Source organism: Lutzomyia longipalpis, chromosome 1 (genome assembly GCF_024334085.1).
Source record: "Lutzomyia longipalpis isolate SR_M1_2022 chromosome 1, ASM2433408v1".
In the NCBI taxonomy this organism is placed as follows: domain Eukaryota; kingdom Metazoa; phylum Arthropoda; class Insecta; order Diptera; family Psychodidae; genus Lutzomyia; species Lutzomyia longipalpis.
Genome location: NC_074707.1, coordinates 29,828,033 through 29,854,625, shown reverse-complemented (window position 1 = coordinate 29,854,625; position 26,593 = coordinate 29,828,033). Strand labels below are relative to the sequence as shown.

The following is a 26,593-nucleotide window of genomic DNA, read 5'->3' as shown; positions in this document are numbered from 1 at the left end:
AAAAAAAGCTTCTTCAAAGTTTGAAGCTCCGCAGTTACCTATACAAAAAAGGTATGGTAAATTAAATTGAATTTTCAACTGGCAAGAAAGAGCATAAAGTACAAAAGGTATGTCATCTGCCATCGAGTGACCCTGACTTGATAGTGTGGATATTGCAAAAACAAGCATTCATTTGAGCAGAATTGCGTCCACAGCCCACGATTCGGCCACACGTGACACACTGAACTACAACATTCCGTACCAATCGAAGAGGAACAATAAAAAGAGAGGTGCAAAAAATGTGTTACAATGAACGAAAATTTAAGCACCATGAAAGTGCATGACAAATATGGATAGCAAAAAGCTAATTTATCTTAATACCTGTACCCTATCCCAACGAGAACTATTTTCCCAAATGTTGACTTTGTGGAAATAATTTCCAAAATATGTCGAAAGTAGCTGCCCTATTTTGGAAGGAAATCATCTTTCGTAATATATTCGGCATATTTCCTTATCAAACAGCCCAATTTCTGCCCTATTTTTAAGTAAAAAAATTGGGCAGCCCAAGTGGAAAATATCTCGAAAAAGTTTCGACGCCTTCCCAATAGGGAATTGGGTGTGGACAGTCTGTCGAAATTTTTCCTTCCTCCATTTCCTTTAATATTAGGGAAAAAATAAGGCAACTTGTCGACTAATATTCGACATGCTTTCGACAATCTTCCCAATTTTTGCCCCATTTCTTCCCAATTTCTGCCCTTCTCCAGATTCTTGATTTCATATTTTGTCAACAGATGGACTTTAAGGTTTAGAGGTTAATGAGCTCAATGGCGTACTTATTCGTGCGCGGCAAATCAAAAATTTACTTGCTAAAATTAAATTCGATTTATTAATTATCTGAGACTTTTGCATCCAAAATAAGTTGACCAACATGTTTCAGGATGTGTAAAGAAATTTTAAAAATACTTTCAACAAGGTTTTGGAAAATTTTATTTTTTATGTGCAATTAAAATATAATTAAAAATTTGAATTTGTGAAATGCAATGGCATTTTATCGCCTATGGCAAATATTCATGACGGAAAAGGGTGTGGCATGGTTTTCCAAAGACCAAGCGTCAGGATAAGTCGCAATATAAAAATATTAATATTTATTAATATCGTGTTCCATTTTGTCTTGGCATTTTATTGTTGTTATGTAAAATAACGCCATGAAGGCCCCAATATAATCATGTGATGTGTGAAAAGAGCAGAAGAATATAAAAATATGTTGTTTGAATTGAATATTATTGGAGAGAAAGAGACAAATAACGAGGAAATCAAAGCAATATATGTCGACATACTTTCGAAAATTTTTCCTATTTCTGCCCTATTTCGACGGTAGGTCGGAATATGGTCGGCCACGTTTCGACATCAGCTTCCCAATTGGGCAGAAATAGGGAAGATGCTTTCGACGAACTGTCGGCAGTAAAATTGGGATTTTTAAAGCTTAACCATACTTCAGCGTCAAAAGACGCTGTTCGTTGTTTTTTCTCACTTGCTCCTTGTCAAATTGTATCGCGCTGTCACTGTTACACAAGAAAGGCGGTTATATAACATAGAAACCGCGTTTCTTGTTTGACAGTGACAGCGCAATACAATTTGACAAAGAGCAAGTGAGAAAAAACAACGAACAGCGTCTTTTGACGCTGTTGCTTGGTTAGGCCTTTATTCCCCATTTTCGTCGAGGCGTCGAGATTTTGACCAATTCTCGACAAATCCCTGCCGACGGATTTACGAAAATTTTCCCTATTTTCAAGCAATTTCTCTCGTTGGGATATTACAAAAATTTAATTATTTCACCTTTATTGTATAATGGAAAATGTAAATTTGCTATGTGCCACGATATGTCGCTCTGGAAAATGTATAGATGAAGATTTCTACGGCCAATTAGGAGTAGAATACCCTGAGAGTGCATGTATTTGACTAACTTTTAAAGAAGTATACACATAATTTAATTCTTGCACCTCTCTTACCAAGCAGTGAATTTGTACTTTAGCCAAAATTTAATTACAGCAATGTAAAGGCAGACTCATTTTGGGTTGTGTTCTTTATCAGATAATAGATTAAATTTTAATTACAAACTCTCTGAATTCCCGGCAGTTGGAGAAAATGAAGAAGAATCTTTCCTATAAGGAACTTTCTTCATGACCAAAAATTTTCACTTTGTGAATTAATAATGTTCGCATAAATGAACATTAATGTACATAATCCATCTAACAGTTTCTTATAAATTTAATTTATTGCAATGCGCAGTAAACAGAAAAGCGTTACTTGCAATTTTATCGGTATCTCTTTAGTCTTTATTACCATCTACTTCATTTTCTTATATGCGAACATTTTCTATTTGTAAATATTCCGCACTTCCATATTGCATTGTTTTGCCTCAACACTAACCATTGTTGCACTCAATTTCAGTTCATCAGTTAATTGAGTGATTTTGCAAAAAGCAAAATATTTACAAGATGATGATGACTGACAAGTATTGTATGTATATAATTACATACACAACTACTCATTATTAATTTATTTTATTTGTAACATCAATACCGATAGCCCCAAATTTTAGGGAAAGTTTTATTCATATCTAAGAGTAATTTTCTTTAAAAGTAGCATAAGACCCCATTATAATTAAAGTTCTCATATTTTGTATCTATACATTTTCATTTTCCTGTCACGATTATATTTTATCACAAAATTTCTGAATTAAATCCAAAAATTTGTTCTCTCTCTTAGAGCATACATCACACAACATATCAAATCCATTGTCAAACATTAAAAAAAAACATTTGCTTGTATAAAAACTATGTAATTACTATCTCCTAAATAATACAACAATTGCTAGACTTTCATCTCACGAATGAAGTTGTTTTCTTGAAAAATCACCTCGTGTACAATTTTATTATATCACGTAATTGGCGGAACGATAAAATTTCATAAATAATTATGAAAAAAAGAAATATAAGTATCACAAGGCCATAAAGAATGGCATTTATAACGGAGATTCTCTCCCTTCAACATTTTGCCACACAAAATTCATTAATATATACCCCAAATTTCACATTCAATGCAAAATGAGTAGTCCAATAGTGAGTAGACCGCAAATTTGCTGAAAAAGCAAGAGACGTAACAAAAAAATAAAAAAATACAATGAAAGTAGAAAAAAATGAACTCATAGAGGTTGATCTGAAGATATTGAAGCATTAGAAAAGTGGTCCAACAGTAAATTACAAAAAAATGTTTATTCCAATGGGAAATGCGCAATGAGTCACGCATGATTAACACCTCCAACCACACATTAACAAGATCATTGGTAACAAAGAAAGTGACACCCTTTTCATTCGTTCAAGATCCCGCAAAATTTTATTTAACTCAACTTGACATTATTTGCAGCTCATGCTTCAGTTCGGGATATTATATTGGTAGGTACGTACATACGTATATAAAGCAAATGGTATTGAGGTGACGGAAAAATATTGATGTTAAACTATTTCCTTGACAAATTCTCATGTCCAATCCCCCGAGGATATTTACCTTTTGTACGTTATACTTCTCATACCACAAATTTTCTTCATTTTATTGATTTCTCACTCCCGCCACCCACGCCCACGGTGTATTTTGCAAATATTGAAGGAGGAATTCTCGCACGTCATTTTGACTGACTTTTTTATATAGAGACGGATGTACCAAAGAGACAACATTTTCATTGAGAAAAGAGAAAATACTCTGAAATTGATCTAAAAAAAAGAAGACAAAAGAAAATAGGTAAGTGTCCCCAGAACGACATTGGTTATAGATTTTTTGCCATTCTCTGTTAGTATCTACATTCCTTGGCTCATATTCACTTTTTTTTCTTAATATTGAGAAAAAACGAATAGGAAAACGAGGAAAACATTGAAAAGATGTGCTTTAAGATGATGTTAATAATAAAAGTCTTTCCGCTTTTTCATTACATTTTTGTGACGATTAATCTGAGATTAATGTATATAGGTTCTCCTTGTATGTATATAATAATTTCACGAGTCTTACATTCAAAATAATAATTATTATCGTTTCATTTCTTTTTATCTGGTAAGGTCTAACCAACCAAATGTACTAAAGTAATAAAATTAAACACGAAAGAAAAATCGTAACGTGTGAAAAAGAAAGTAGAGGTATGAAAATTACCCAAAAAAATGTGGTAGGAAATTTGAAAAAAATTGGATCTTCTACATTAAAAAAATCCATTAAAAAATATTTTGTAGAAATCTGAAGATCTCTTTCAAAACAGATTATTTTGCATCATTTGGCAAATTTTTATAAAATGTCATGATCATTCTTCTGCCAGTGAAAAAAAATCATCATCAAACACACACTTCACAAAGAGATGAGTTAACTCGTTTCTTCACCTTTTCTTCACATCTCTCATTTATTTCGCTGTAACGTGAATCCACAAAAATCACCAGAGTAGTCAGGCCCATATAGAGAAAACCCACTCAAAGAGACTTATATACATTCATAATATTTTTAAGTTTAGTACTTCTTTTGTTGAAACCTTTTGCATACCCTCCAGTATTATTTACGCATAACCACAGAATATTCATTCCATGCCATCCTGTTTTTCAATCAGGCTATTTAAATTCTGACTTTAATTTCATTTTTACATTCTCAATTGACGAAGAAGCTTAGCGAAGAATGAACCTCATGTATATTTTAAATTTAAATTCTCAGGAAAAAGGGCACACCAGCATAAGACACATTTCATATTAAATACACCATGTGAACGTAGTACATATGCTATGTATACGTACATATTTACCTATCAATTCATATTCTGTGAAGATGAAATTGCCAAGAATGACACAGGAAAAAAAAGACGTAACACACATTTTTTTGCACTTATGTATACACTTTGAATCTACTGAAATAATAAAATTCTTTTGTTCGAAAGGAGTTTATAATGCAATATACTTGCGATCATATGTGTATAAAGTTCAACTCTGTATGACACCTCTTGCGGAGGAGCAAAAGCACAACATGGAGCGTGAAAAAAAGAGAAAAACAAAAATGAAATTGCGCGAAAAATTCCAAATGTATTATTCATCGAAGCAAAGCCAATGTACGGCGACATACATATTGGCAATGGGAATGGTTCAAGGAACAAAATATCATGTTTGTGCTATACCTTTCTTTCTCACCCTGTGTGTCAAACTTTTATTAAAATAATACATCCCAGGATATAAATAAAATGGAAAATCATGAATATGCATTACAAGACATTTTTTATGTGTTCATGCTACTTCACCTCCTGTAATTTGTCAGGAAGGATAAATTCGTAAATCATAAAAATTTCACAAGTTCCCCACACACATTCTGTAAATTCTATACGTCTTGCCTATTTTGTAGCACATCCTATTATCGGGTAATGTAATATATTTCCGTCTGTTGAACACCATAAAGGAATTTTTATCTTTCAACCCGGAATTACAGCATGAAGGATTTCAAAAGAAGAAAAAAATATCATAACAAAAAGAGCAGTTAAGGTCAATGGCAAATTTACAGTCAATCGTGCGAGCATTGAAGGTCCTCGGCGACTTTTAAGACAAATCATCCGTGAATGAACATGCAAATAAGTACAAGTAAATCGTGAAAAATAGGTGGAGCGGAAGAAATAATTGAGGAGGTGGACATCAGTGTCTTAAAAAGTAAATTTAACCGTTAACTTCTTTAAGATTCCATCTTTGTGATTTTTTTTAAACAATATAATTACTGTTTCCTCATACCAAGAGTATACAAACATGATGAATGGTGCTATGCAGGAAAAGAATGTCAAGAAAAAATGATCATGACATTTTTTCCTGACATTTTTTTTTGTCATTCCCTCTCACTTCCACTAATGTATTTCCCTATCTTTCGTCTTACTCTGACACATAATCACGACATTTTTTTTCATGGCATGCCTTTTTTCTTATGCACATGTTTTTCATTAATTTTCTCAGCATTTGGGGATATTTTCCTCAAAGAAAAGTGGAAAATGCTTAGCTAAAGAGTCCACAGTGCCTAGAAAGCAGTGAAAAGTGGAAATTTATTGTCATTTAGCGGTCAAATATGTGAACATGCGCGAAGTGAAAAATCAAAACATTCTTTCCCTGACCAATTTTTACGAGATATTTTTCTGTATTTTCACGACACAAATCACTTCCTGCAGGTTTTTCGGACCTGCCCACAGGTCATCTGCAACATGGAAGGTCTGTGTGGGGTCAGGGAAATGCTTCCTGGGTGGTGGAATCCCACCTGAACGCGGAAAAAATTGGTCCGGGAATGAATGTTTTGCTGTCAAAACTTCACTGTTTTCACTTATTTGGCCGATAAATACCCACGATTTTCCACTTTTCACACTTTCACAGGCACTAAGAACACTTCCACAAGCCGCTTTTCACTTTTCACGAGATGAAATACCACAATTCACAAAGAAAATTGCAGAAAACCAAGAAATATGTTGACTACGCAAGAGCTTGAGAAAAAATGTCGTGAACATGCGTCAGAAAAAAACGAAAGATAGGGAAATACATTTGTGGGAGTGAGAGGGAATGACAAAAAAAATGTCAGGAAAAAATGTCATGATCATTTTTTCTCGACATGAGAAACGTGAATAGACCCAGAAATCATCTTTCATTGATTCATTGTACGTCAATGATCTTCAAAGAGCTTAAAAAATCACTTTGTTGATTTTTTGTGATTACTTTCAATACAAATTAAATTCAATAAAAATAGATTTGATATAGCAATATTAGGTTCCTACAATATTGAAAACAATTTACATTTTTAGTTGTAGAATTTCAAGGTATGTTAGATCCTTAAAAAATTGTAGGTATAATACACCAGTAAAACATAATAATTTTCATTTTTATTACCAAAATTCTTTGAAAAATTCCTTATCATGTCTAAATTAAAGTAACTTACAGAAGAAGAATGCGATGATATAAATCAAGAATGAGTTTGTACTTCCTTGCGAAATTAATCTTATGAAAGCAAATATATGTATGTTTTATTATGCTTTCCATTATATTAAAATTGTTTTCTTATTTTTCCATCAGCAAAGTACAAAATTATGACGAAGAAAATATTTCATATAAATGTGTATACTGTGCACATTATATATTTAATCCAAACACGACAGGTAGAACAAATTACTAAAAAAAATGTAGGTATGTATCTAAGAAATTTCTTCATTTCCTTGGAATGTAGAATGTACTTTGCTCAAAAAGATGTATCCAAATATTACAAAAAAGACGAGATGGTTGGAAACGAGAATATTTACTGGTGAGACGCACTGAAACTTTTACGTTACCTACATAATAAATTTACGTTATTTTGCTTTGAAAACTTCATGAAAGAATCCACGTGTATGTGAATATTTAAATTATTTTACGATGTAGAAGAATGAGGTAGGGAGGGTGTGGGTAAAAAAAAATGAATAAACCAAAGTGAAACAATATAAATATCCGGTGCCCATAGAGGGGCTTAGTGTCTTCCCCAACCTTTGGCTCTTGTGCTCTGAATGCCCTTTCAAGTAAAATCCTCACTGAGTCCCAACAAAAATTTCATCCACCGCATGCCCCTCGCGAAATGGTAATCATCATGACGTTGAGAGATGAGTGGGTGGACGATGGAATATAGCATACGGAATAGCCCGTGCACGAGGCAAGAGGATGGATGATGATTTTACGAAAAAAAAATTTTTTTGTACATCTAAATAAAAGTCTGTGCACACGTCCTCCCCTATAGAGGCAACCACCTCATCCTACCGTTGCGTTGGAATTCGATCAATAAATCAACAAAATCACGCACACATGCAAATTTCATCCTTCCATCATCATCTGCCACACCATCTTCCCATTCCCTTATTTTCCTATGTTCCCACACACATGAGATACTCTTGGGAGGAAAAGTTGTTTGCCAAATACATCTATGTATCGCACACTCAGAACCGGAAATTACTTTCTGAGCTCTGGCACCCTTAACAATCTTCACACTGCTCCGAGTGTCTTTATGTAAAGACCCCCCTCACACCAACATTTACTTCATTAGCTGAGAAGTCGATGGCAGATTGTTTGCGTTCACTTCTGTTGTGAAGTTCCCACAGAGCGAGAAGACCCCGAACTCGCGAGCATTAATCCTAAATATCTCAACATCCTTCACATGTTTTCCCTCGAAATCGCATAATAAGATAGATTTTGTACCAACGACGAATTGGCTGTATACAATCTTCAGAAGCTTAAATGCTATAACTGAGATTGGGGTGAAACAAAGACGTTACCCAAAAGCCTCACAAAAGGACACTCAAAGAAAGGTTAATACTATGAGTAGCACGATTTACCTTTTGCCATTCACACAATGTGTACAACAAAATATATGTAGGTTGAGAAGGGAAATTTGAAAATCAGGATGTACAAAATTGAAAACCTATTCCCAAACTTTTGATTGATATATAATGTGGCTTGTTTCACAGACAAGATTTAAGATACAAGACTTAATAAAATATAAGATTATATAGAAAAGGATTAGCTGACTGACATCATAAATTGTACTCGAAACTTTATTAGGCGTATTTTATATGTTGATAAATACCTCAGCTTATTATATGTTTTATGCTAAGACTGTGTTTAGAATAACTAAATTTATTCATAGCACAATAGGTAATAAAATCGAATGATAATAGCCGTATAGTGGCAACAGCTTTTAAAAGATTAATGAAAGAATAGACATTAAAAATTAGTAAATATTCACAAAATATGCATTTGATTTAGATTATTCTAATCACATTAACTAGATATAAAATTTAAAAAAAACTTATTTTAAAAAGCACATTGATTATTCACATTTAGTTAACTGTTTATTAAATATTTAAAAGTAAGCACAATATGAATATGAAAAGAAGATATCATCATCAAACTGCGATGATACAAGACAACCACGCGCTAAAGTCTTGAATATCGATTAGTCTGGTGATAGTGATTATCTTTGGGAATTGAGACGAGAGAGTATCAACATGGGGAATAAGAAGTAGTCAAGAGAGGCAATTTACACAAAAGGAGATCAAGAACTTTGCCATTTGACCCATTAAAAGACGATTCTTGCGCTAGTGCATGTGTACGTACAATGATGTGACTCATCTGGATTTTCAGACATCTCTTCCCACAATAATCCATTATTAAATCTGCTGCATATGTATATACATGCGGTAGATGAGATGTGGATACCTTAAAGCTCACACAGTATTCAGCAAGAGGAAAGAGTTCAGAAGATTACACGGGGATTTCTCAAGAGCTTTCATCGTTGGAGAATTTAAATTAGAGCTGATTATAAATAAAATCTCATTTCATCATCTTCCCAAAATATCTTTATATATAGTACACTGGATTGGAAGAAAAGGGATTGAGAAAATTACTAAAAGAGTAATGAGAGGATATGGAATTGCCACGAAGACTCTTCACCATCTTTGTTGAATATTCAATAGAAATTCCCCGGCCCCTTGAGAAATTGGTCAATTTGTTTGACATCGGACGAGATTGGTCGTGCAATTACCCTTTCCACTTTCAACTTTGACACTCCTTACAATGTTCCTTTGAGAAAACTTTGTGGCACATCTCAATCCATTGGAAATGAAGTCTATAATCTTGGGGATATTTACTCAAGTGGGATTATTTCACTTGACTTTCTATCACGATCTCATCTTATAAATTGTATAATTAATTCGTATACGTAGTTGGGTTAAATAAGAATTTGCACTGCAGGTTAATTTCACAGAACAGAGAGATTTTCTTTATTTACTCGATTCAATTTACTCTAGTTTTTAAGATCCAAATCTCAATTCAAATGAACTTTACACGTATTATCTACTCTGAAAGAATTGGAAGTTCAATCTAATCCATTGACTAACTCGAGAAGAATATTCTTTAGTCTATTCTTGGTTGATTTTATTTATCTATTTGTTAGGGCTTTGATCCATGCAAGTAATGTTAATTAATTATACAAACTTCCTTTAAAAAATCATTTTAAAGTCTTCTAAATCAAATTAAATGCCAATTTGAAGTTAAATTCTTCTCAATAAATTATCTATGAACGATAAAACAATAGTCCCCTCCCAAAACAAATTTACCAAATTAAACAAGAAATAAAAGATTGGACGCCAAATTTTTATTGACTTTTGGAATTTCGCGCCAGTGAGTCATTTGCTTATTTATTCTTTCGTGCAATAAAATAAAAACAATCATGGAATGAAACCAACTCATAAATTAATTAATTAATAAAAGTATGTTTTGTCGGAATACATAAAATTTATAGTTGAAAAAAAAATGCAAACTTGCTTCCAATGTTATGTGAGTAAATATTGTGGGCGCCTCTTTTCTCTATCTCTCACTCTCACAATAATTTCACCCATTCTATCACGTCGGTCGCATTCCAATTCACCCACAAATTGAGTGGCAAAATTGCTAATATAAATTTCCCATTGCTTTTGGGATGAGTTTTTGTGTCACTGAAGGAATTTTTTTTGTTTCAGAAAAAAATCAAATTGTTTCGTCTTGCATGGAAAGACAAGAGAGCTGAACTGCGAGAAAACCCATGACAATGGTGGATAGAAGCTGATGATGTAAGAAAGTTGTGGGTCCCTCTTATACATTTCAATCTCGCCTAGCTATGTCGCGTAAAAGTAAACCTGTCTGTGATCAAGAGTCTAGCAATTTTAGACAAAGTTTTTCAAATGAAAACTATTAATAAGCAGATTTCAGGATTAATTTATCCACAAATTGATTTTTCTATTGGAATTCAATAACTCTGATCCTAATTCAAGATCCTCTGCAAAATATTAAAAGAATTTTTTTTTTATTAGTTCTTAGTTCTAGCTCTTAGTAGCAGAATCAACATCTTAATCATTTGATTCCTGAACGAGAAAATTCATTAAGAAATCATTTTCTGTCAACAAAGGATTTTTGGTTAGATTTTTGAATAAATATAATCATTAGAGCGCTATTAATGTAAAAAAAAAACCTTTCAGAAAAATATTTAGCTAAATCGACCAAGAATGCTAATTCCTGGTTTCCACGGTATTTTAATTTTAAATTTAAATTGTTAAAATTATATTTTATCATCCTTGAAGCCTAATTAAATTAAAAGAGTTTGATTAAAACGACCGTTTACAGGATATTGATTTGGTTGATGGAACTGAAGTTGATTAGACAATAAAATCCATCAGATTTTAAATACACAGAGCGTGCACTATGCCAAGTTCAATAGCTCTGAACGAATGTTTTTTGCCGTTCTTTCATACCGAATAGTATAAGAAAAAAAAACTGCTTACCTTGAGGTGGGACTGGGGTAGCCAGCGCCAGGAAGGTATTTAATGTGCCACAGCATTCCGATGGGTCTCGCGAACGATGAGATGCCAGGATGAAGATCATCCCAATCAGTATCCAATTCATTCTCGTGCACCAATGATGACATCACCCTCCGGAATCAACACCAACTTGCCTAAGTCCGTTCACTCGCGGCCACAACAGGCATTGTCAGCAGCCACAGTTCCCCCGAAGGAGGAGGGGCTCTGTGGGGTGGCGGTGTGCACAGGTGCGTCACCGCAGATGATGGAAAATCCCTCAGCTGTTCCCCCCGAGGATCCAGGTGGGGAGGACACGCGTGTGTGGTGTGTTTTATTTTGTACAACAAAAATAATGTAAACTCTCTCTCTGAGATTTGCCTTCAACGTGTCGCCGAGGACAAAGAACTGTAGCAACACAATTTAGCTTCTTCCTGACACTTTGTGCTCAAGATTTCACCACTTCACACAATTCTTGGCCACGCTTGTATGGACGAACACTGACGACACTCGACAAAGGACGAGATGTACGGGCAGAGAACGAAATCTCTTGCAAGGAACGACACCAACAGAAATGATGGAACACAATCACTGACGGCATCACCTGAACACTTTTCTGGACACAACAAATATTACCTTTCACACCTCATTTCATCACAAAAATCGCCCACACTTGGCTTCCTGACACGATATCCTCCTCTTCACTACACACAATGGTTACACACAACAAGGATTCTTTCCACCAGGAAGCACTTCCTCTCCCGACCAAGTTGTGGCAAAAACTGACTGACTGCTATTTTGACAGCAATGACAGTCCCTCCGCCACATGTTTGGGACTGTCCTTCCAGACGTCCCAAGACATAGTGTCTGCGGCTTCACTGGACAAAATGGAACGATCTCCGGGACAAAGCATTATAAATGTTCCCAAATGTTCCAGGACACTGAAACAATGAGTTGGGGAGACAGTTTTTGGTTTTAATATAACTAAATGATCATAAACCAAAAAAAAAAAAATTACAAGGAAAATATCCTTCATTTTCATATCTTGAACTTTTATGTTAAAAGTCCCGTGACGTTCCCAGAAAGTCTCTTTTTCTTGTCGTGACAAATGGAACTTTACGGCGCTGGGATGTTTCACAGATTTTTCCGATGTTTCTCATTTGATTTTAAATTTGAAAATTAGTCGTTTGTTTTACTGTTTTAATGTTGATTTTTTAAAACTTTTTTCAAAATGGCGATGCCAATCGACGCGGCATCGCTTTCTCAGCATGAAAACCGCATTTTTTGTTAAAAAATCGTAAAAAATGCAAGAAAATTGTGAAAAATCTTCCTATGAGCGAGAAAGTAATAGTGACGTACGAGTGAGAGAATCGTACTGAAATGGCACATGAAAAATATACTTCTGTCTCACTTTCACTTCAGTCAACAACGCCACAACTAACAGCGGAGATTTTTGGAACTTTAAGGAGACTTCAACGCCACATTCTCTCATCAAACGACGAACCTTCAACAATATAATTTTTACATTTATTACTTCACATAATTTTGTACATTCATATAGAAATAATAAATTGCTGGTAACAAGAGAAATGTACACAATACACATAGCAAAAAATTAAACATACAATTTTACAAAAATATAGTTTGTTCTATATGCTGTTTTCGTTTACCTTTCCATGATTTAATCGTCACATCGTCCGGAATGTTTGTTGGAAAAAATCCAACAATTTTACCAAAAGGGGTACTAACTACCTAGATTATGTGTCGAAGAAGCACCATTGAACTACATTTTATGCCTCCACAGTCGTTGTTCCTATGCAGATTTCTGCTTGTCAATGCCGAAATTGAGACGAAGTTGTTCCAAGAGGAGGAATGTGAGAATGGTGTGCGGTCCTAGCCGCACAAATGCCGGAATGTAGCCCTTGAAGAAGCCCAATGGACCGAGTTTGGCCGTGTAGAGAAATAGATCCCAGAGTCCTTTGAACTCTCCTGGTTTTGCATTCATTGAGCGTGTTTTCAACACATCCAGGGGCTGGGTGAGAGTTGTTGCAATTGCACCAGCTGCCAGGGATGCCACAAAGTGCGTCTTGGGGTTGTCTTCAAAGTGCTTCGTGGACAGCAGGGCGGATTTCACTTGATCATAGAATGCAATTTGCCCAATTGTCATCATAAATCCTCTCATTGTTGCCGTTGTAGCACCTGAGAAGAGCCGGCGGAAACCTTCTTCGCGATAAACGCGAAAGAGCCCATCGATGGCATTCTTGTAGCTGAAATTGCAAAGAATGTGAAAAATTAATAAAATCATTCATTTAAAAAGCTAAAGAATGAAATAACAGGATATTTTGAAATCAAAGATAAGGTCAGATGAGTCAAACAGCTATTTAATCCGTTTACAAGCAAGTTGACCTTTGCTGGAAAAATTAATGAGAAACAACGACGATCTCATTTAGATGAATATAGCCTCGTAATTCCCTGTCTATCCAAGTTTTATAGCATAACTTTTTTTTAACGTAAAATTAGTATAATAAAGTTATTTTTTCTTGAATCCTATTAGTATCCTCCTCATAAACTTCCAGTTTGACAATAAAAATTCTTAATTCGCTCCAATTAGAGCAACAAAAATGAAATATTTTCTTACTTGCGGCGACTCTCAGGTGGCAGTTTCACATCATTTTGCATCCTAACATTCACCATATCCGCAGGAGTACCCACAAGTCCACCGGCAGCGCCCGCACTTCCAGCCAGGGTGATTTTGGCCAGGAAACCTGAGTCTTGGCCAATGGACTGTTTGCCCACTTCGTAGATCCCAAACCGCGTGGTGGAGTACGTCATCTGTCGCAGGAGTGATGCCGAAATTCCATTGTAGAGAGCTAAGACACCCTGCTCCCGGATAACCTTCCCAGTCAGCCGGACAATTGAGATTTTGCCCTCTTGCTGCGTCTGCAAGGTGACTTTCAGCAGGTCAAGGGGATGCGTAACACAGGCAGCTCCAGCACTCGCCATTCCACCAAAGTACCATCGTGATACTCTATTTTTCCGTGGGTCAGACATTGTTTCTCCCTTTGATGTAATTCAGAAAAATAGAAAAAAAATCAATTTTATTTGACCATGATAGAGCAAATATCCTTTCAAGGCTGTTCTTAGGCAATATATTTAGGACACGAATTGTATTGATTTTACTCACTTTGAATACAAGTGGACACACGAGCAATTAGAGAGCTTAAAATAGTCTTAAAATTTATTTGCACATCGTGGAATGTAATGAAAATTCGATCAGAAAATTTTAAAACTAAAAATTCATGCTGGATTTGTGACAGTTGTTGATTTTGTACAAAAAAAAACAGTCAAAAAAAATGACATTTTCATCAGGGCATTAAAGTGTCCCAAAAAGAGACTCAAACGATTCAAATATCACTCTATCCCAAAAAGTCCTGCATTTTTTATATTTTCATCAATTTTCAGCTATATTTCCAGCTCTTTCACATTCACATTCCAAAAGCCGTATTTTCATTGCATTTTATTAGAAAACGCCGTAAAAATTAATACGAGTGACAAATTCTGCAATTTTGTTAGAAGTTAGAAAGTTCAATACAGAAATCATTTTTCTATGTTTTTTCGATGTTTTACATTTCGTGACGGTGTTTCGCGTTTTCCGGGACATTTTCCGTCTGGATATGTTTATTCATTGAATCAAATTCAAATCGAATAAAATCAAGAGAAAAAGAAAAGCTAGAAGAATTCATTTTCAAAATTCGAAAATGCCGAAAATGCCATAAAACACAGACAGCAAACAGCTGACATTGGACGACTGATTAAGTTGTCCTAAGTTATATCCTAGGATTGTCTTCAGACTTGTCAACCCATGTCTACAGTAATCAATGTTTTCTTTATGGGACATCTAATTGTGTGACGTCAGGTAACGTGCTTTTTGTTTATCAAAGATTTTCCGTGGATTTTTTACAGAATTGTGTTAATTTTGTGGCGAGCAAGTAGTCTTGAAGGTATGTTGAATCTTATCATTAACATAAAATGCAAGAAACACAATCAACAAATCAATTAACAGTCAGTTTTCATTGACACACAAAAAAGCTCCACACACAAGCCACAAAAGCATTGTTGCTAAGGAAACTCATTGTACTCGTAAAAATTACGATTCCCAATTGATTGGGAATTGCTTTCAATTTAAACGCCCTGCGGCTAAGATTGTCACACTGAATTACCTTGAAAACCCAAACGAAATGATTTTCCGGGAATGGTGCTGCGTCCCAATGACAACGGTACTAATTGCGGAGGGTTCTCCAAGACGGCCTCCGGACACAGACTGAACTCTCACTCTCCACTAAATCACTCTAATTAGCTTGCAGCTCCTCACTTAATGATAATCCCCTTATCAGTGATCATATAACTCCTCGTCTGTGGAGAGCTTACTCTCGGAGACTCGGCCTGGGAACTCGTGCCCTAATCACAATTCACGGAACGCCTGCTTGCCTAATAGGGTGATAATTGAGGCAATTGCTGCAAGTCGCGGGGCTTCCCAGTCAAGCACATCTACGAGAGTGCCTCCTCGATTGTCGACTAATATCTTCGCGGGCAGTTTTGCTTTTCTGCTGGCCCACAGACAGCCAATCTAATCGCAATGAACGCGTGATTGCTTCCATAGCGCACCAGACTGCGCAACTTTCAGGACAGCCCAAAAAGAAATAATCGTAATTTTTAAAATAATTTTATAGAGCAACATTTAACTGACGCGACAAAACACTTTGTAGTTTACTGCCTCATTTTACAAAGACTTTAACTGAGAAAGATTTTATTTCTGTGGCTTGCGATCCTGAATAATTCCTTTAGCTTCTGTCCACATTATTATTTCGGTTAAAAATACATACAAGCTGTAGGTAATGTTTAGCGCAATAAAAAGACTTATGTTTATCTTCATCGAGATTGAAAATTGTTACCCACCCACTAATAAAAGTGTTGTGTTCTATTTTTTCGCACGGAAACAGGAAAGCTCTCGTTTGCGGCTCAAAAAAAAAGTGAGAAAAAGAAGATAAATTCTTTATACGATGTCGGCTTCAGTTCTTCTCTCGTGCGGTCTAAGTGAGAAATCTCTCGTGCCTTCAATCTTCATTGGAGAGTGCTCAGGAGTCGATGGAAGTTTTCTCGTAAGCTGCCTTCTTGGACATCAATTCAAGCACCGCAACACTGGGATGCTGCTCGTGTGTCTACACAATTCTTTCAATCATTACATTGAGGCTGGTCTTAAGTTGGGCTACAATTTGTCTAATGCCAAAGAGAGGAAGAATCTTCTGGTGCACAATCTCATTAGTAGTTTGCCCGAAATGATGCAGAGTGGTGTCAATGTGGCCGAAAAGTGCCTCCAGGACATCCTCAGCGACCTGGAGCTACTGATGCAAGCTCATGAGCACACAACCGTCCTTATTGATGACATTTCCGTCCTCCTCAATGTGGGTGTGAGTGAGAATGTCGTGCTGAATTTTTGTCAAGAGCTCCAGAAATTAACAGTCTGGCATCCGCGTGTCACAGTCGTTACAAAGATGAATTGTGCCAACATCCACACCATTCTCTTCAATCATCTCTTTGATCTTGCAAGTACGCGAATTACGGTGAAGCCACTTGAATCTGGGAATTTCCACGATGTCGATGGAAAATTGATCATAAGCCACAAGAATGAGGAGATGGAACTTTCAGAGAAGGAAAAATCTGTTCTCTATCACGTCAATGAGAGGAATGTGAAGATATTCCTTCCCGGAGAATATTCGGTGAGTAACTGAAAGCCGTGAAATAATTCACATAAGCATTGCCATTTAGAGTCCGGTCAATGGAAACGGGCGATAAATAGACTGAAATTTTCAGAAACCATTTTTTTTATATCTTTCTCCCTCACTATCAGCTCTACTTTTAATTAGTGCGATAGCTAAAAATAAGCAATATATATTATCTTTCGGCAAAACAAGAGAGCACAAAATGATGATTGATTGATCTGTGTTTTTTTGCACCCTTTAAAAGCATGGCGATGAAATTAAGATCAATAAAATCCTATCCTCTCGCCCATTAAATATTTATAGGCAAACAATCATTGCTTGGTCCTTTTTGAAAATCTTTCAGCATTATGCTCTCTTGTTTGGTCATAAAAAGAATTTTGTGTGATGTTATTAATTTTATGTTAAGCCCCCCTTTTACATCTCAAGCATGATAAAAATTTCTCACGAAAATATAGGGTGTTCCAAGCTCAATGCTAAGAAACATTTAGTTTGATTTGAATGCAATTTCCCAAAAATAATGTCAATCAAAAAGACTCATAAATTACTTTGCTTTGAATTATGAATATCAAAATTATTTTATTTACTGATTTATTCATATGAATTAGTATTTTTTTAAATAAAAAAAAATATAACTTGTTTATTAATTTTCAGCTTTAAAAAAAAGAGAAAAAATAATTGCGGCTCTATCAGAAATTTAAAAATGCTCATAAAAATGGAAATATTCTCATTCTTGAGGTGGATTTTGTAAGATTTTTTTCTATCAAGGATTTCTTTCCTTGGCCCTTTTTTCTCCAAAATTCCAATTTATGTAAGATTTATACGATCTATAATTTATGATCAAATTCTTGTGCAAAATTTTCAAAATCATTTGTATTTAAATACATATTTTATAATAAAAATTAAAAATTAAAAAAAAAAACTAAATTCTGTATTTTTATGTTAAAATTTTTATTTATGATTTATATTGATTTTCTATCAATTTAAATATCACAGAAATTTTAATAAACAAAATTCGGATTTGCATTTTTTGTTAAATTCCAAACTTGAACGACAAAACAATTAATTAAATAGTTCTCCTAATTTTCAAACGTAAAACAGTTTTTTTTTAACTTGAAACTTCTCTTCTTTCTGGCGACAGATTATATTTTTTAAAAGATCAACAAGTTTTTAAGACTACGAGTCATTAAATATTCTCCACCTTCTGGAAAAGATATTTTCAATATTGGGTCCTATTTAGCGATCTAGAAATCTTTGAATGTATTGAAATCTCTGAAGAAATTCTTGAAATTTTAAGGAATTCTTGAACGCCGAATAGTAAGTAATCTTTGAATTTTTTACAAAACACTTTATTCTTTCCTTCTTAAGAATCCTCTCTAAAAAAAATATATATAATTGCCGCAAATATATTTTAATTTTTACCCAAATACGCCAATATTGAAAGAAATCAACGTTCCTTTTTTTTTAATTCAAGTATATTATAGTAAGTCTAAGGATAGACGGGATGTAGTGGATCTCTCGAGAATTTCACAAAAGCTCTAAAATCGCATTTAAGGGTTGAGATTAAGCAACATTCTTTGCTGCTCTTTTGAGAATTTTACAAAATATTTTATAGCAAAAATACCACAGAAATTCTTTTAATCCAAATAGATCCACTCCACCCTACTCTCCCCTAATTAAAGAAAATAAAAGTCTAAAACTATAAATTAAGTTTGAAATTATATTTTATGATTGTAAGACATTATAAGAGTTTATAATACATAAAATAAAAACTTGAAAAGCGACTTTTCCTTTTTGTTCTTCTATTTTGAACAATCTTTGCGAACTTCAGTAAGAAGCTTCAATGAGAGAATCAGGGTCACTTTTGCTGTTATCTCTTCCACTTTCCTAAACTCTTGTGTAAGTAATTGCGCGGCATGAGAAGTTTCCACCGAAGAAGATTCCAATTCGTCATGCAACCTGTTGCTCCCAAAAAAGCAATCGATTCTGTTGTCTCCGCAGAAATTGACTTCTTTGTGATATAGTGTTGCTGAGTAAACACTACGTCATAAAGGAGAAAGATGGGACGCAAACATTGCAAAATATTTTTCTCAGGGCATATTGGGTGTCAATGATGGTCCAAAATGCCAAGTATCCACCCACCAAAGGTCAAATAGAGTTCAAATTCTAGCGCAAAAGGGGAAGACTAAGCCTCAAAAGCCTCTGCCACACTTTAAGCCCGTGTATGTGTTACAACTCTATAGCAACGCAAAATCTGTGCTTCTTACCTGACTACTGATCCCATTGTATGTTGGGACGTTTTATCGTAGCTCCGGATAAAGCCATCACTTCCTTATTGATTGTTCTTGCAAGATAATCACAATAGGGAGGTTCTAGACTATTTTATAAATAGATTTATGATGACTGGCACGTGTAGTGTTTGATTGATTGAATGCATAAAGGAATTTTTGATTACTCATCTATTTATTTTATTTTTTATCAAAACGTCGCTGGACTAACCAGAAGAAAGTAAAAATTGGTCAGTATAAAAATTTATTAATTTAAATTTTATTCTGACTATTTGTAATTTAATTCCTAATTTTGTAAATCAAAGGGCAATGAACGGGAAGCTATTTTGAATGTTCTGTGTAATCTACGTGGGTGGCACATACATATTTTTAGCTATTTAAGGAATTTTATGTAACTCTAAAGAATTGCTTTCGTATGCCAAGCAATCAGGAGGCTTGATAACACGATTTGCGTATTAAAATTTTCCTTTACTCATTCCCATTCTCTTAAAATTAATTTGCATATGAAGGAAATTTAATGAAGCACATTTTCTACAATAAACTTCTGTATGTTAGCAGTTTGATGAAAGTTACCCAACAGCAGGTAATACATTAAATGAACAATTTTGTTAGAAAACTTTTCATCATCACCTGATTTGCCAGAGGAAACTACACTAAGGCATCATCATGAAAAGAGAATGATAAATAGAATACCTACTGATTGATTTCGTCCAAGCTCTTTCCACTTTAGTGATTTTAATCGAACATGTCCCAAAATTTTGGATGTTCCACAAACTTTTCTAATTAATTTTACAATTTGAAGTACGTTTGCGAAGCTTTTCGTCAAAGTGCAAAAAGTTTCAGAAGGGGAAATTCTTAAATTCTTGTACGAGTTGCGATAAAAGTGTTTGTATCGTTTAATATTGAATTTATATTTACTTCATGGAAAGATGTTGTGTCTGTGATTATTACGGAATTCACCATCACGTTTTCCGGCAGAATGGTCTTTTTGCGTTTACCTTTACACGTGTATCAGTGGATTTTAGTAGAAGGAGGAATGTTTCATTTCTTAAAGGAGATAAAATCCACAATTTTATGATTTGCCACCGGTGTGTTGTACAAAACCACCAGCAAAAAAATCTAAAGTTAAACGCTCCACATTCCTCCCTCCCCATGAGTTATGGTTTTTATGATAAAGCCACACCACATTGAATAAACATTTTTTATCGCTGAAAAATTCTAAAAAGAAGAGACAATTCTTTGCAATAAAGCTTACTTGAAATTAATTTAGGATGGGATGGCTCTTTTATTTCATTTTATGCTTCTTTGTAGCTTTTATTTTTAGTTTTAGCTACTGTGTTATATAGCTGTTGGTATCCCCTTCTTATTGAGCATGTGGGCGAATGTCTAATTAAAACAAATTAATTATGTTCTCCACTAATTCATCCACAATTTGAGCCCAATTTTATGAACTTTCTCGCCTTGTGGAATTATTGAGAGTGCCACACAATCCACCATTGCCAACAATCAATTTGCTTTTGAGACGTTCTCAGTGGGGGAGTTTGCTGCTAAGAATTTTGGGGAGAATTTTATTGCTGTGAGTTTTGTAACTTTCTTGAAAGAAGACAAAGCCATTGTTTCTATCTTTGCGTTGATTACCTTGCCTGTGGGGTATATACTTAATAAGCTTTCTTGTCTTCTATACGCAAAAAAAAACCATTTTATCTAATAAGCCAGATGTCGATGAAGCTTAAATTTTTTTTAATCAGTTTTTTTGTCAATTAAAGGATAAGAAGTAATTCGAAGATTAAAAAATTCACTCAAAAAGCAGATATAGTAACAAGATATCGCTTAATGTTCTGCTTATGTGACTCAATATAATTTCCTGATATACTTGTAGGTGAGCTTCTGGGTTTCCTCTTACACGAGAACGTGTCGTAAAGTGCAGAGAGGAAATAGAAAAATATTATCTTATTTGTAGCAATTGAGATGAAAGCTCTCGAGTGTTGGAAGTTTTATCAAAAGTGTGACTGTGGTATTTTTACAACACGTCCTATTCGCCTCCAATTCTGTTATAGTAAACACTCTTCACAGAAACATCCACATCAACCCCCTTAAATTTACCTTAATCCATTCACCAATAAAGTTTATTGTGTACGTTTTTGATTCACCCATGAACTTTGTTGCTTACACGTGGTGATGGTAAATCAACCAAAATCTCCAGAGTAGTCTTCGTGGAAGAATTCTCTCGTAAGCTTGAAAATGTTATGTATAACATAAATCATGTATGCCAACAGTGAGATTTAACAATAAATGTTGGTAGCCCTCCCTTCTATCGCGACGCTCAACCGAAACCTTTCGGGGCAGTCGAGCTCGGGCTACCGACGAGAGCACACGCAACACACAGTCTTTTCAGTGGCGACGATTCGGGATAGGAAAATTCCAGAAGAAAATTTTGGAGAAAAGCCCAAAAAAGTGTGAAAAATTTTCTGGAAAAACCCCAAAAGTGCATAGTAGTGAAAAAATTTGAGAAAAGACGTGGAAAATAGACGAAGAAACGCTTTGTTTGTTTGTGAGTGGGCGTGGCCAAAGACAAAGGACTCAATGGAAAAAACCCAAGCGGGCGAAGCGTCAAATTTTTTCTGCGCGTGAAAATTGATGAAAAAGACGCCAAAAGTTTGTTTTTCCGGCCTGTGAACAAAGAAAAGTGGTCAAGATGAGTTCCCTGATCGGCAGTATAGAATCTTTTGTGCCAGGAGACAATTTTAAGAACTTTCGCGACCGATTGGAGAGTCTCCTGAGTGTCAACAAAATTACGGAGGAAGATCAGAGGAAAAATCTCGCGATCACGCTAATGGGAGCAACTGCGTACGATACCTTGGTTACACTTTTATCACCCAAGACGCCCAGCGAAGTTACCTACAAGAAAATCATGGAGACGCTGTTGAATCATTATGAGGTGAAAAATAACGTCATTGCCGAGAGATGTCAGTTTCATATGCGCAACCGCAAAGACGGCGAATCGGTGAATGATTACATTGTGGAAATCAAGGCCATGGCAGACAAATGCGAGTTTGGAGCATTCTTGGAGGAGGCTCTACGGGATAGACTGGTCAGTGGAATCAATGATCAAGTGCTGCAACAGAAGCTGATCCTCCAGAGTAATCTCACGTGGGAGAGAGCAAAGGAAACATCCATCATTGAATTCCGTACACGGCGGAATGTTCAGGAAATGGGACAAGCGATCGGAGGAGTCAATCTGATGAGCAAACAATCCGCCCACGCGAAGCGTCAGTCATCAGGTGGACATCAACGTCATCGTAGCCGTCACAGGGAAGGCGCAAAAGGACAAGAGAATCGATCTTCAGCTCCAAGTGGTGCTTCATGTGACAAATGTGGACTTCAGCACGCTCAAGGTCAATGCAAAGCTGCGAAGAGCAACTGCAGGATGTGCGGGAAGAAGGGCCATTGGGCTGCGATGTGCCGCTCCGGGAAGACGCTGACGTCGCTCCATGCAACCACGATGGATAGTTTTAACCCCATGTATTTGAAGCTCAACGTAGATGGTCAGGATACGAAGTTTGAGGTAGATACAGGTGCGGTGTGTACGGTGATGGGCTGTGATGTGTATGAGAATTTTTTCTCCCATCGGCAGCTGATGCCCACACAGATGAGATTCTCCTCAGCCAGCGGAGACCCAGTATTAGTCCGAGGAGTAATATTGGTAAGTACCTGTGATAACCAACTTCCCATTTACGTAATTGAATGCAAAGAAGGTGCAATTCCGTTGCTCGGGAGAGACTGGATGGATCGTTTATTTCCGCGGTGGCAAGAAAAACTTCGCGATGCATTTTCATTAAACGCTCTTCAAGCAGATAAGAGGGAAATTGTTGATGAAATTAAGCGAAAATTTCCGCGGGTTTGTGAGACAAACGATAAAAATCCGATTAAACGATTCAAAGCTTCAATTCATCTCCAGGAGAACGCGAAACCAATTTTTTATAAATCGCGAGTAGTACCGTTCAAGGTTAGGGATCAGGTAGCCAGTGAGCTAGATAGATTAGCTGCGGATGATATTATTGAGCCAGTACAGCATAGCGTATGGGCCAGTCCTCTCGTAATTGTGCCCAAGGGGAACGACAAAATTCGGCTTTGTGTAGATTTCAAAGTGACGATTAATAAGTACGTTCTGAAGGAGCACTATCCGCTGCCCAGTGTTGATGATCTTTTTGCCCAACTGTCTGAGGGAAAAGTTTTTTGCACGATAGACTTGCAAGGGGCATATCAGCAGTTGGAGGTTGAGGAAAATTCACGCGAATTTTTGACGATCAACACGATCAAGGGTTTATATCGATTCAAGAGATTGCCATTCGGGGTCTCATCAGCCCCAAGCATTTTCCAATCGTTTATGGACCAGATTTTGGCAGGGATTAAGGGGGTGGTCGTATACCTAGATGATATCCTCATCTTTGGGAAAGATGAGAAGAGCTTAAAAGAGACATTGTGGGTTGTATTGGGGAAGCTCGATGAGCTCAACGTAAAGATAAACGTTGATAAATGCACATTTGTCGCGAGTTCGATCAAGTTTTTGGGTCAGATTATTTCCGAAGGGAAGATTAGTCCAAATCCGGATAAGTTAAGGGCATTAGAGAATGCGCCGCGACCAGAAACGTTGAAACAGCTACAGGCATTCTTGGGTTTAGTTAATTACTACGCCAAATACATTCCAAATCTCGCGGACAAACTTCGTCCTCTCTACGATTTGCTTCAAGAGAGAAATCGGGAGGGAGAGAAATTGATGTGGAGACAGGCCCACACAGATTGTTTCGAAAAGTGCAAGAAGTTGTTAAAAGGTGAGTCGATACTCATGCTTTATGACCCCAAATTACCATTGATCATCTCTGCAGATGCATCACCCTACGGTCTAGGCGCGGTTTTGTCGCACGTTTGTAGTAATGGCGCCGAAAAGCCAATTTACTTCGCGTCTAGGACTTTGTCTGAAACAGAGAAACGTTACGCTCAGCTAGATCGTGAGGCAGCAGCAATAATTTTCGCGATTCGAAAATTCTATAAATTCATTTACGGGCGCAAATTTGTGATCTACACAGATCACCAACCTTTGATTTCGATTTTCAATGAGAAAAACCTCGCGTCCGCGGTGCTATCCCCACGGATGTTAAGATGGCAGGGTTTAGTAGCATCAATGGATTGTGAAATTAAATTCCGTCCGGGAAAATTGCAGGGAAATTGCGATGGTCTATCAAGACTACCCATTGATGACCCAGAATTAGAGCCAGAAGAGATAAAGATTAATGCTTTCCGTTGCGAGAACGACCCCATTGACTTTAATATTGTGAGATCCGCGTCGCTAACCGACCGCGAGATAATAAATTTAAAGCACCAGATTATCGCTGGATGGCCCGAAAATCCAGCGGGGTTGTCAGAAACCCTCAGGTTTTATTGGAGGTTTCGTCACTCGTTGACCGTAGAAGATGATTGCGTGTATTACGGGTTCAGAATTTTGATTCCACGGAAATTGCGTCGTAAGGTCTTACATCTTCTACATGAAACGCATGTAGGGATTGTACGAATGAAGATGATGTCTCGTTCACTCCTTTGGTGGAGGGGTATTGATAGCGATATTGAAAAATTTGCAAGTCAATGTGAGGAGTGCTGCGTTACAGCCCGAAGGAATAAGTCAAATACAATTCCATGGAAGGAGGCAAATGCTCCTTTTGAAAGAATTCATTTGGATTTCTTTCATTTCGCGGGTAAAGAGGTACTTATCATGGTAGATAGTTACAGCAAATGGCTGGAATTGGTTCTCATGAGGGGTACTAACGCAGAAAAAGTCAATGAAGCACTCGATGAGATTTTCGCGCGAATGGGAAGACCCAAAGAAGTGGTTTCGGACAACGGTCCACCCTTCAATTCAAGTAAATTTCACGATTTTTGCCACCAACGAAGTATCGAAGTCCTGAAAAGTCCTCCTTACCATCCACAGAGTAACGGAATTTGTGAGAGAGCGGTTCAGACAGTTAAGAATTCTTTGAAAAAGGAGTTGGTTAACACAGGTACAGATTCATTCAATTTGCAAAAAGTTATGCGTGAATTTCTGGCGCGTTACAATCACACCCCATCTACCGTCACATCAGCGACTCCGGCAGAGTTAGTTTATAATTTTGTGCCAAGAACAAAATATAACAATGTCAATCCTCATTTCAGGGTAGTGCCTAAGCTTAAGTCAGATCTGAAGAATAAGGATAAGAAAGTACATTTTAAGTTGCCGGAGCAAAAGTTCAAAGTTAATGATTCAATTTTTTACCGAGTGGAAGATAAGAATTCAGTTAAGTGGATCCCGGGCAGAGTCATTAAGGTTCTAAGTAGGATTAGATACCAAATTGTTGTTGAGAACAGAATTTTGCAAGCCCATGAGGATCAGTTGAAGGTGAACAACACACCTATTCATCCAAGATGTCGCATAATTTTTCATAAAAAGGAGGAAATGGAAAGTGATGACGATGAGACGACTCTAAATTCAGAAAGTTTTGATACCGCGAAGTCTGAATCATATTCGTCAGACTCAGATCAACCCCCAAGGCAAGACTCTCATCCTCGCTCGATTCCACGGAGGTCATACAGAATTAGAAGACCTCCTAGGAGATTAACTTATGATTAAAGACTCTAGGAAGTCTGAGTAGATTAAGTGTTAAAGGGAACATTGATAGTTTAAGTAATAAAGTACCGTGTATGTTAGCCTTGAAGAAAATGTAAATACTCAGCTAGGGTCTAGTTCTTTTTAAAAGGGGGAAGTAGATGTTATGTATAACATAAATCATGTATGCCAACAGTGAGATTTAACAATAAATGTTGGTAGCCCTCCCTTCTATCGCGACGCTCAACCGAAACCTTTCGGGGCAGTCGAGCTCGGGCTACCGACGAGAGCACACGCAACACACAGTCTTTTCAGAAAATACTATAAAAAGTTGTACTTTATTTTCCTACTTTGGGAATCGAGCTTAAAAGAACATTGTCAAGCTATGTATGTTGATTTTATGAGCTTTTCGCATACAAGCTTTCATGAAAGAATTGTAATTGAACATCGTGACGGCATACAATTCCAGGCCTATTATATGCGTGTGATATCCAATATCAATGGAAAATTGGATCATAAAACTCAAGTG

The 26,593-nt window shown here is 36.2% G+C and overlaps 4 protein-coding genes across 14 annotated transcripts in view; 2 read left to right on the top strand and 2 right to left on the bottom strand.

Moving 5' to 3' along the window:
• The window catches only part of LOC129797822 (uncharacterized), a 63,893-nt gene extending 51,732 nt beyond the window's left edge, over positions 1 to 12,161 (bottom strand). For 5 of the 7 annotated variants that reach the window (XR_008751362.1, XR_008751364.1, XR_008751363.1 and 2 more), the window contains exon 1: positions 11,354 to 12,155. Coding sequence is in view for 3 of the 7 variants with exons in the window: in XM_055840660.1 (XP_055696635.1) it covers positions 11,354 to 11,474 (121 nt within the window). In the remaining 4 variants the exon portion in view is untranslated. Of the gene's footprint in view, positions 1 to 11,353 lie in introns of all 7 variants that reach the window. The other 2 variants (XM_055840661.1, XM_055840659.1) reach the window with 2 other exon arrangements.
• A 709-nt stretch (positions 12,162 to 12,870) lies between these two features.
• On the bottom strand, positions 12,871 to 15,700 carry LOC129797828 (mitochondrial dicarboxylate carrier). 2 transcript variants are annotated; one of them, XM_055840669.1, is made up of 3 exons: positions 15,586 to 15,700; positions 14,004 to 14,425; positions 12,871 to 13,632 (listed from the first exon to the last, which is right to left on the bottom strand). In XM_055840669.1, the coding sequence occupies exons 2-3, from the start codon at positions 14,414 to 14,416 to the stop codon at positions 13,179 to 13,181; spliced, it is 867 nt and encodes a 288-aa protein (XP_055696644.1). In that variant the 5' UTR covers positions 14,417 to 14,425; positions 15,586 to 15,700; the 3' UTR covers positions 12,871 to 13,178. The 2 variants fall into 2 exon arrangements, with proteins under 2 accessions (XP_055696644.1, XP_055696645.1); XM_055840670.1 differs by lacking the exon at positions 15,586 to 15,700 and adding an exon at positions 14,550 to 15,196.
• Positions 15,262 to 18,922, top strand: LOC129797829 (uncharacterized). 4 transcript variants are annotated; one of them, XM_055840674.1, is made up of 3 exons: positions 15,262 to 15,366; positions 16,366 to 17,142; positions 17,797 to 18,922. In XM_055840674.1, exons 2-3 carry the CDS (start codon positions 16,426 to 16,428, stop codon positions 17,800 to 17,802), a joined length of 723 nt encoding a protein of 240 aa, XP_055696649.1. In that variant the 5' UTR covers positions 15,262 to 15,366; positions 16,366 to 16,425; the 3' UTR covers positions 17,803 to 18,922. The 4 variants fall into 4 exon arrangements, with proteins under 4 accessions (XP_055696649.1, XP_055696646.1, XP_055696648.1 ...); XM_055840671.1 differs by having other exon boundaries at positions 16,366 to 18,922; XM_055840673.1 differs by lacking the exon at positions 15,262 to 15,366 and adding an exon at positions 16,091 to 16,257 and having other exon boundaries at positions 16,335 to 18,922.
• Positions 18,923 to 21,678: 2,756 nt separating this feature from the next.
• On the top strand, positions 21,679 to 26,363 carry LOC129797827 (uncharacterized). Its single transcript, XM_055840668.1, has 2 exons — positions 21,679 to 22,995; positions 25,635 to 26,363. Exons 1-2 carry the CDS (start codon positions 22,126 to 22,128, stop codon positions 25,644 to 25,646), a joined length of 882 nt encoding a protein of 293 aa, XP_055696643.1. The 5' UTR covers positions 21,679 to 22,125; the 3' UTR covers positions 25,647 to 26,363.
• Positions 26,364 to 26,593: the final 230 nt, after the last annotated feature.